The 11,317-nt window shown below is 36.4% G+C and overlaps 1 protein-coding gene across 1 annotated transcript; it reads left to right on the top strand.

The window, feature by feature from the left end:
- Positions 1 to 588: 588 nt before the first annotated feature.
- MC3R (melanocortin 3 receptor) lies at positions 589 to 3,005 on the top strand. The gene has a single exon (XM_075176474.1). It carries the CDS (start codon positions 1,002 to 1,004, stop codon positions 1,971 to 1,973), a length of 972 nt encoding a protein of 323 aa, XP_075032575.1. The 5' UTR covers positions 589 to 1,001; the 3' UTR covers positions 1,974 to 3,005.
- The last annotated feature ends 8,312 nt before the right edge of the window (positions 3,006 to 11,317 follow it).

Genomic DNA, 11,317 nt, shown 5'->3' on the forward strand with positions numbered 1-11,317 from the left:
TCACTTCAAAATGAACACGACATTTAATTATTGTAATTAATACTGTGAATAAAACCCTTAGGGATAAAAGTAATACTAACCATACTATAATGTAAAAATATATTTAATTTAATCAATTTTGTTTTGAAATATTATATTATTGCTCAGGTTGCTAAAACACTCTATATTGCCTTACTCAAATGTTTAGATTTATTGAACTCTAGCACATACAACGGTATACCTCTTCAGAAGTGTTATGTAAATCCAACATATATTTTATCATTTTTAACAGCCTTTTATTCAAACTGACCATAGCCCAAAATAAATGACACAGGAAAAAAAATCAAAAGATTCATCATTTTGATGAATTACTATAAAAAATGGCAGAAAGTAATGCATGTCCTTTAATAAGTTTTTTTTATTTCTGTTATTTCAGAAAATATGTAACTTTTGTGTTTATAAAATATTAAGACTGCAGAGGGCGCCAAATCATTTCTTCTTCTAGTCGAAGATGTTTCCTAGAACATGCAGCAGTACTGTAGCACCTGCTGCTGTCTGTAGCAAAGCTTGACTGTCACTCACCTGCTTTATAAGTGGGTAGTCTGGTATGCTGGAGAATGAGGAGGAGTTCAGGCTATCAATGAATGTAAAAATCTGGGGAATTATTGCCTTGACTTGTAACTGCTGAACACTCTGATCAAGTGCAGATGGTTTGCAGAGCAGAGTGCAGGCAAGTGTTGCACTATCTGAGAAAATGGAAACATATTCAGCTGAATACATCTCAGAGGAGGCTGCTACCCCTTAACAAAAGGGTCTTCTGTAATTATACTCTTTGGAAACTCATGGAAGCAAGTGTCAAGTACTGTCATCAAATGATAGTAGCAGATGAAATCGCTTGACTCTAAAACATTTACAAAGATGTTCATTTAAAAGCTTGCTGTGCAGCGTGGCTGATCCTCCTTAGAAAAAGAGGGTGGCACTCCAGTCCTGTGCTCTGTGTAATTCTACACAAAGCTTCAGACATGAATGCATCAAATGACCTCTTCTTCATTCATTCTTCCCAGTTCAATGGGAGTTTGGACTTTAATGAGACTCTTTTGCTCAGTAATCTCAGCGGTATTGAATTCTGCGAGCAGGTCTTCATTAAAACTGAGGTTTTCTTAACTCTGGGGATTATAAGCTTGCTGGAGAACATCCTGGTGATTCTGGCTATACTGAAGAACAAAAACCTTCACTCTCCCATGTACTTTTTCCTCTGCAGTCTGGCTGTAGCAGACATGTTGGTCAGTGTGTCTAATGCCTTGGAAACTATTGTAATCGCAGTGCAAAATAAGTATTTAGACATAGGGGACACGCTTCTCCAGCAGTTGGATGATGTATTTGACTCCTTAATCTGCATATCTTTAGTTGCTTCAATTTGTAGTCTTTTGGTTATTGCTATAGACAGGTACATCACTATTTTTTATGCCTTACGTTATCACAGCATCATGACAGTGAAAAAAGCCTTAGCCTTGATCATGGTCATCTGGATATCCTGTATAATTTGTGGCATTGTCTTTATTGTGTATTCTGAAAGCAAAACTGTCATTGTGTGTCTCATCACTCTGTTCTTCACCATGCTTGTTCTCATGGCCACCATGTATGTCCATATGTTTCTCTTTGCACGCCTCCACGTGAAAAGGATCGCTGCCCTACCGGTGGATGGCGTAGTGCAGCAGCGGACGTGCATGAAAGGCGCAATTACCATCACTATTCTTCTGGGGGTGTTTGTTGTGTGCTGGGCACCCTTTTTCCTCCACCTTATCCTCATCATTTCCTGTCCTGCTAACTCCTATTGTGTCTGTTATGGCGCCTACTTTAACACGTACTTAATTCTCATCATGTGCAATTCTGTTATCGACCCACTGATTTACGCTTTCCGAAGTCTGGAGATGCGTAAGACCTTCAAGGAGATCATTTGCTGCTATGGGATGAATTTTGGAAAGTTTGGCTAGTACTTCATAAAGCCAACACATTGGACAATGGTCATGTACAGATGCATAGCACCCAAGTTTCATTATATTTAAACTTTCATTGTGGGGCATTGGAGCAAATCTATTAACAGTTCTAAAGATCACATTTACTAATATAGGAACAAGCTTGCATAGTGTGACAACCCATAGCAACAAATGAGATACTTTCTTTCTAGTCCTGGCACTAGAAGTGTGAATGCAAATTGCTTAAGGGTTTTAATCAACTACTATACTGTGCAAGCTAGTATGTATGTTAGTACATACCTTATTGTCAGATATTAGGCTAAAAAAATATTAAAGATATTTGAGCAAATGTTTTTTATAATTAAATTTAGATGAAAAAAAACCTCTGAATTTGTCCCTTTAAAACAATTTGCATATATGTTGCTACATTATAAATAGCTAGTGTCAGTCTAAATGAGTTTCCTTCGCTTTGTTTTACAGATTTGGATTATATAATCTTTTATATTTATTAATAAATGTCCCCTATTATTTTGCATGTTACAACATGTAGCCTTAAGCTATTTATATATATTAATGAACATCTTTACATGCCACATCTTTACAACAAATTAGATCTGTTGATATATTGTTACTGCCACAGTCTCTGTATAGAGCCTCATGTTGCCTATATGTGATTTAAAGTATACTTCAATTTTATGACCACATACCTTATTTTATAAATTAAATATCTAAATGACATTAATACATATTTTATTTTTGCAACAAAGGCTTCCATTTCTTTTACTTGGGATTTGACATTCACAATCTATTGGAAGCTTTGCACAGCATTGCAGCCTATTATTTCTTAATATGGCTGCATGATCAATGCTTGAAGTTAGATCTAACACTCTCTGGTGTAAGGGGTCGCTGAGTGTGAACTACACTTGATATGCCCTTATTCCAATGTGTGCCAGAGAATTGCTATATTTTCCTAAAGGTTATTTCAGCTGCTGAAATATTTAAGCCTCTTTGAATTATACTTAAATAATTAAACTCCATGCTCAGAACAAATGTCTTGTCTTGTGTCTGCTCGTTCATCAGTGTAAGACTATTACTAGAGATATTTCTTGTCAGGGGATCATATGTTGTAATGCTTGTAGCATTTGGCAAGCCAATCTTTGTTAGTGTTGGTAAAATTGATATATGAATTAAACTTTCATAGAGGAAATCTAACATTTATAACTCTTGACAAAAAACTAGAATCACCATTGCAAAGTGCCTCTTGTAACATGAACTGTCTGTCTGCAGTTAATAACATAGACTGACAGTATATAGAAATCTATGAGTGTAATAAGCTCTTTGTGAAATATTGATGCATGTGTGATTTGACAATCATACTTTATTCATCCTATATATTCACCGAAATGTCTGTGAAAGATGTCAAGACACTGTGAAGTTTAAAAGGACCCATCTGAACAAGATGACTGAGAATGACAGAGAGTAGCAACTTATTATAACACCTGACATCTTTCATCAGTTAAGTGCTACTGACTTCATGGGAAGGAGATTTCTTGCAAATAAATAGCAGAGATTTTCTCAGAAATGGATTGGATTCCATCTGTATTTTTATTCAGTTCAAAGTGATAATGTACTATTGGTATGGGCAAAGTTTCTTATACCAGAAAATCAGCATCATCCTGTCAAATAAAGTTTGTCCGGTCCATGGAAGTCACCTGATGCCTCCTACCAAGTGCAGATAATCCGTAATAGAAAGTTTTAGAACTTTATATTATGATCTGTCCTAGAAATATTACAACATTTTCTTAAACATGGCAGTGCAAACAGACTGCTACAGCACACCCTCCAGAAATTACCAGTGGTAAAAACTGGTAGAGTCCTGGAAAGAAAAACAGGATACATGACAGTATTTCTTCAGATGGAGTATCTGCTTTTAGAGAGTGAAGATTCTCAGAGGGTTAACATCATCAACCAGTACACTGAGTCAAGCTGATCAATGACCTGCACAAAAGTGAGCTCACGCTTAAACAGTTGATTCTATTACTTTTTCCAGCTTGCATGACTCCCACAAAAAAGGGAGAGAGTATGACATATTAAGGGAGTTGAAAATGAATACTCTATGGAAAACAGAGACACTCTACAGCATCAGAATCAGTGTCATGACTAGTACATCACAGTCTGTATCTATGGAACCAATTCATATAACTTTGGTACTAGAAGCTTTGGTGACAGAAGCTATGAGATTTTTTTTCCAAAGTAGCTGCAGTGATTGAAATTCAAAAAGATTCAGCTACAGTATGAAAAAAAGGAATAAAAAAAAAACCCACATTGTTGTTTCATTCACGTTTACAAGATAGGACCAAGCCAATGTTAAGTGTATATGTGTTTGAGCTCAAGTAACACTAAATAGAAAAGATGTGAAAGAGAGAGAGCTGTGGATGTAATTGTATAGCTATGTATAAAATAGTAGAGAGACTGACTCAGACATGTACTATATATTGAAAACAGTCACATAGTCATTGTGGATACAATAGTAATGTAGAAATCCATGCAGTTATTTGTTGTTAAAAGCTACGGGCGCTAGTGCTTGTCTAGTATTCTATCAATATATATGAACTACTTGGTCCAGGTCCAATATGCAAGACCAGTAAGAAAAGTTGAAATGCTCTTGAATTTGACATTCAGCTGTGACATTCAGCTATTTAATTAAAACAACTGTACTATTTCCTTGGAGACATTTTGAACCTCTATAATAATGTCAGCAAAACTTGTGACAGTGTACTTGAATAAAATTAAAGCTGTTTAGAATCAGTACAACCTGTCCAGTTTTGATCAAACCAAATTATCTACCTCTTGCTGTCAACAATTAATATCTTTTTTCACATAGGGTAAAAGTGAAAAAAGAAAAGTATAAAAAGAAAAAATGGAATCTACTTAAAGTTAATCAATTTGCCAAAAATGAGCATTGTATACTTGTAGGTATCCTTAAAGGAGAACTGGCTTAAAAAGGTCATGGTCAGTGTCAAACAGTATGTTTTTCTATTTGGTCTGCATTTAGAATGATAAAGTCTACAAAAAAATGTTTAAAGACTACCATTTTAGTGCACATGACTAAAATCAGAGCACTTTTTGTATTTGTTATTGAATACTAATTACATGCAGATAAGCAAGAAATGAAGAGGGCTAAGCTTGAAAAACTTGTAAAAAATCGAAGCGTTAAAATGTTAATACTTGCAGAATCAGAATGTTCCATCCAATGCCTGTGTGTCCATGGATCTGAGTCATTAAGGAGAGCAAAGCATAAAAAGGAGTAACTTTGCACCATAGCAAAACCATGTTGCATTGGAGGGGGAGGTAAATTTAAAATGTGGGGACAGATTTATAGTTGGGGTAGGGCATGTCCTAGATCAACTTTAAATTTAAGTGTGAAAATAAAGTTATCAAGTATTTGTGTGCTAGATAAAAAACAGCCAGTATTTAACTTATATGCAAAATAATAAACTAATTTGCACCACTTTGCTTTCTAACATGGTTTGTCCCGGAGAACATTTACTCCTTTTTTTTGCCTTACTTTCCTTAGTGACTCAGGCACCATGTGTAAAGTGGAAGGTACTATGAAAACATGTAGCAAATCAAAGCATCTAAACAACAGTCGCCTACTTTTTCTACCTCACTTTTCTCCTTGCTAGATGGCATGGCAAAGAAAGAAATAAGGAGGTGGGTGGGTCTTGGTAACAGGGTTTGCATCAACAAACGGGTGGGATAAGTCTGGCATCATGCCCCACCCACATCTGTAAACTGAGCTGCAGTGGCGTAATGAAATAGATCATGTCATCATGCCCGTGCCACCCGGCGTTCACTGTGGGGTGTAGGAGTTGATAATGCAATTTGCATTATGTCCCTGTCCACTTTGCAGCAGGTACGCACTCCGTTTGAGAATTGCCTGCTCTCTCGAAGCCTGGTAGGTCTCCCCTTAATTTGGGAGTTTCCTTAAAATTCTTGGGAGAAAGGCAACTATAAACTAAACATGTGCATCAGCACAAAGTAGTGATATAAGAATTTTGTACCACTGGTGCAAGAGGATTGTAGTGTGAAATGGCTCTGTATATACTTAGTTTAACCTTGCTCAAGCGCTGCTTCCCTTGAAGGTGCTCCAATATTGGTTTGTTTAGTCTTTGCATTAGAATTTTATTGCAGAAATGATTGCAAGAGATCATGGGATAAAGCAATCCTCACAGGGATGCTTTGTGATCAATGAAACAACTCTAGAGACCTACAACAAATGACGCGCATCCCCAGCAATGTGATACTGGGGTACTTTCTATGAGATAGTTCAACTAGATAAATGACACCTTTAGTCCCTTTAACCTCTTCAGAATTGTAAATAACGTTCAAGTAGGCAAATATATTTTTTAAATGAGAGTCTCCCACTCTGAGCAAAGTGATATAAATTGGCTCCTACAATATTTCTTTATAAATAAGAAAACAGTCATTGGAAATTTGTTTGTTTTTTTCAGATTGAATATTGAGGAGAATTCTAAAAAAAAGATTTGATGTTAAGACGAGTTCTTTTCAAACCAATTTTTTAAACAACTAGGGCCTGAGTCATTAAGGAAAGTATGGCAAAACTATTAGTAAGTTTAGTTTTCTCCTGGACAAAACCATGTTACAATGCAAGGGGTACAAATTAGTTTATTATTTTGCACATAAGTTAAATACTGGCTGTTTTTTTCAGCACACAAATACTTGATAACTTTATTTGTACACTGACATGTTAAGTTGGTCTAGAACATGCCTTACCCCAACTATAAATCTACCATCATATTTTAATTTTGCCTCTCCCTCAAATGTAACAAGGTTTTGCCAAGGTGAAAAGTTTCTTATTTTTTTGTTTAACTTTCCTTAATGAATCAGGCCCCTAGTGTTTATCTGTATGTAAAATATGTGTATTTTAAAAGCTTTCTATTCTCTCACTCGTTGACGTCTGTCATGTTTCTTCAATTGCTCCTATAAGCCTTATAAAGTTGTATCATTGTTAATCTGTTATGAAAGTTTCAGAAAACTTACAAACTTGAATTTAAGGAAGTGGCTGCTATGTATTTATTTATTTTTAATATAAAGACATTGTCTTAATAACTTTTTGTTGTTTATTTGTGAAGTGTTATAAATACAAAGATGTGTTTTATGTATAATGTCTGCACAACAGGGCAATCCAGAGTGGCCTTTGTTTACTCTACAAACAGTAATTTGACCATGACAGATTTCCTAGTCATCATATTTAAATAAACTGTGTTTAAATAATGTATGACATTCTTTTGTTCATGTATGTTTTTCACATTTATTAAAAGCAAGAAATAATATGACACTGGTTTATGTCACACAGTTCTTTGGCGAAGTGTAAGTTTTTTTCATGTGTACTTAATACTTCATTGTAGAAAATAAACTAGATATAAACAAAATGTTCAAAACAGTTCAGAAGAATATACATCTCACTCTGCATCTGGGCAAGGAATTTTTTATGTCTCCCTAGCCGAATTTAGCCTTAAGTGTTCCACCTAGAATCCCCCCACCATTCTTATTCTGCCTGAAATTCTCCTATAGTTCTTGTTCCTCCTGGACTTTTCCCTTTCTATACCCCAAACACGGCACAGAGCAGAATGAATTGATTGTTATTGCCCCAGCTTTTTTAGAGACTGTGGGCCTGATTCATTAAGGAACGTAAAGCAAAAACAAAGGAGTAACTTTGCACCTTGGTAAAACCATGTTGCATTGGAGGGAGAGGTAAATTTAAATTATGATGGCAGATTTATAGTTGCAGTAAGGCATGTCCTAGATCAACTTTAAATTTCAGTGTGAAAATAAAACAAGTATTTGTGAACTACATGAAAAAGAAGCCAGTATTTAACTTATGTGCAAAATAATAAACTTTTTTGCAACCCTTGCATTGTAACATGGTTTGTCCAGAAGAAAAAATGACTAATTTTTTTGTGTAAATGGATCAGGCCCTAGAAATCATGCGAAAAGCAGAGTGCCAAATTTACAAATGCAGTGTGAAATGCCACTGGAACTTTGCACCTCTGTTGTCCAAAAATTCTGTTTGGCAAACAAAAATGGAGTGCACTGGATAGGCCAGAGAGAAGGTTTCCAATAGAACAAGTAAAACTGGGGTTTGGTTATTCTTAACTCTCTTCAGTAAGTGGGTCAGTTAAGCGCTCCCATTAAGACAATTTAAACAGTTAAATTTTATTTGCACAAAACTCTGCCTCAACTTCGCTTCTCTATAGTTTGTAACATTTTTGTAGATAAATTATGTCATCACTTTATGTTAAGTTCTTAGTGATTTTGAAGAGAGACAAAGACAGCAGTTTCTTTCACCATGTTTTCCAATTTACGATGTATGTCAGCCAAAAGAGAAGGGGACTAAAATAACAACATATTTCACAGTTATTCATACACTGTACCTACCAGTACAGAAATTAGAGACTCACTGTCTCCAAACAAACAGTATAATTTCTAGTCCAACAAGTATAAATTACTGTTACTGAACATCGCTCAGCTATCCTCATTGAGCGGCGCTTCCACTAGGTAACCTAAGATGGTTGCTTAGGTTGCCAAGATTTAGGGGCAGAGAATGCAGACCACGCCTCACTTGCTCCAGACATGGTAAGAAGTGTGGGGACTAGGGTTGGAGTATCTAAAAGCGGGCTCTCAAGGAGGGGACTTAGCTAGAACGCCCCTGCATTTTCACTGGCCCAGCACACCCATCACGTACAATCTGTAAAAAAAAAAAAAAAACACATTTCTCTCACACTAAGCAGCCCATTGACAGCTTTCCTTTTCCATTAAAAAAATACAATGAAAAAAAAATTCAAGCTCATGATTTAAACTTGCCATGGAAGTCCACTGTGACTTTTTATGTTCTAATATTTTAGAGTAAAGTGTGCATTATTCTATTCATTTTGTGTAAAATAGCAAATACTTAAAAACCAAATATAGGCCTGAGAATAGATTTATTTTGATTATAAAATTATCAACAATTCTTAAGGAATCACTGTTCTTGAAAATAATTTATTAATGGAACTACAGCCTTTTCCAGTGTTCCAGTTGTCCTGTGTAAGACTCCCTTGATATCTGCTGTATACATGTTATTGTACTGTAATGCTGAGCACCTATATTTTGTATAGTGTATTAAAAGATAAATAGCCAACATTTATGTAAAACACAGTATGACTCAATTACCATCCATTATTCTGTAAATAATCATTTTATGATCAAAACCATCTGATGTCAGAGTGCACTGTTAATAACGTTTGCTAAACACTGCTTGTCGCTTCTCTAGTCACAATTCTATACAGAGTCATTACTGTCCCCTCCTGTCCTTGAGCTCTTTCAATTATTGCTTCACCACCCCCATTCTCAAACAGTTTTCACTGCAGCATCACCTCTCATAAGTGGCTGCATGTTTGTGTGAGCTGTTTTTTCTAATCATTGTCGTGTTAGGTTTGTTTAAGGAGATATATTTGAAAACATGAATCAGACTGATAAAACCAGGGAACAGAGAAATGTCAACTAACTTCATGTGCATGATACAGAATTGAGTGTTTAACTATGAGGGTCTCTCTGTCTTCTGTACAAAGGATATAGAAGATCTTGAGAGAGTTCTGAGGTGAGTAACCTCATCATACAGGGAATTGAAGGGTTCAATTATAGATTAAAATATTAAATCGAGGTGAGAAAAATTATATCTGTTTATTATGTTGACCAAATTATGAGGCTCATATAGATTTGGATGTATCTGTTTCCAAAACATACACCATATGGAGAAAAGTATTTGGACGCTTGACCATTACACCAACAGGGACTGTAATGACATTGTATTCAAATACATATACTTTAATATGGAGTTGGTCCCCCGTTGGCAGCGATAACAGCTTCCACTCTTCCTGTAAGGCTTTCCACAAGATGTTGAAGTGTTTCTGTGGGAATTGTGCTCATTCATTCTGTAGAGCATTTATGAGGTCAGGCACTAATGTTGGATGAGAAGGCCGGGCTTGCAATCTCTGTTCCATTTCATCCCAAAGGTGTTCAATTAAGTTTAGGTCAAGGCTCTGTGCAGGCCAGTCAAGTTCTTCCACACCAAACTCATCAAATCATGTCCCAAACTCATCAAATTATGTCTTTGTAGTCTATGCATTGTGCACTGGGGTACAGTCATGTTGGAATAGAAAAGGGCCTTCCCCAAACTATTGCCACATTGTTGGAAGCATAGCATTGTAGCATTGTCCAAAATGACTTGGTATGCTGAAGCATTAAGATTGCCCTTCACTGGAGATAAGGGACCTGTCCCAAACCCTGAAAAACAGCCCCATACCATTATCCCTCCTCCACCAAACTTCACAGTTGACACAATGCACTCAGGCAGGTAACGTTCTCCCGGCATCTGCCAAACCCAGATTCGCCCATCTGACTGCCAAACAGAGAAGCATGATTCGTCACTCCAAAAAAATATATTTCCACTGCTGCACAGCCCAGTGTCAGTGTGCTTTACACCGCTCCATCTGATGCCTGGAATTGGTCATGGTGATGTGAGGCTTGCATGTAGCTGCTCGGCCATGAAAACCCATTCTATTAAGCTCTCGCCGCAAAGTTTTTATGCTTACATTAATGCAGGTGGAAGTTCGGAACTTTTGAACTATGGAATCAGCAGAGCTTTGGTGACTTTACGCACCATGTGCCTTAGCACATTGTGATTTTATGTGGTCTTTCGCTTCGTGGCTGAGTTGCTCTTGTTCCTAAATGCTTCCACTTTCTAATAATATTACAGTTGACTGTGGAATATCCAGCAGGGATAAAATTTCATGAACCGTCTTATTGCAAAGGTGGCATCCTAACACAGTTACACGCTTAAAGTCACTGAGCTCTTCAGAACGGCCCATTTTGTATCACAAATGTTATCAAATGGCTAGGTGCTTGATTTTATACACATCTGGAAATGGGTCTCGTTGAAACACCTCAATTCAAAAAATAACAGGTGTGGCCAAATACTTTTGTCCATATAGTGTACAATGTGTGCCGCAAAATTTTGCACTTATGTGATTATATTGATTTGAATGTGTATTGATAGGTGCGACTTAAAATTCAAGATGTATTTAAAGTGCACCAAGATATGCCTTAAGCATATTGTGATGTGGTCATATGCTGGATATGCTAGTCATTATCATCAATATCATTATCATCAACTTAATGATGTTCCCCTCAAACCCTCGCAGTCATAAACTGCTTGGATATGCTGGTGCTTGCATACCCATGGCTTCCAGTCATAATGGCTTTTGTAAATCTACAAGTGCTAGCATGCTCTGGCATCC

This window comes from Mixophyes fleayi, chromosome 6 (assembly GCF_038048845.1).
Source record: "Mixophyes fleayi isolate aMixFle1 chromosome 6, aMixFle1.hap1, whole genome shotgun sequence".
Lineage (NCBI taxonomy): Eukaryota > Metazoa > Chordata > Amphibia > Anura > Limnodynastidae > Mixophyes > Mixophyes fleayi.

Bases quoted from the DNA above. Each gene is read 5' to 3' on its own strand.
- MC3R (XM_075176474.1), top strand. From the start codon at position 1,002: ATGAATGCATCAAATGACCTCTTCTTCATTCATTCTTCCCAGTTCAAT.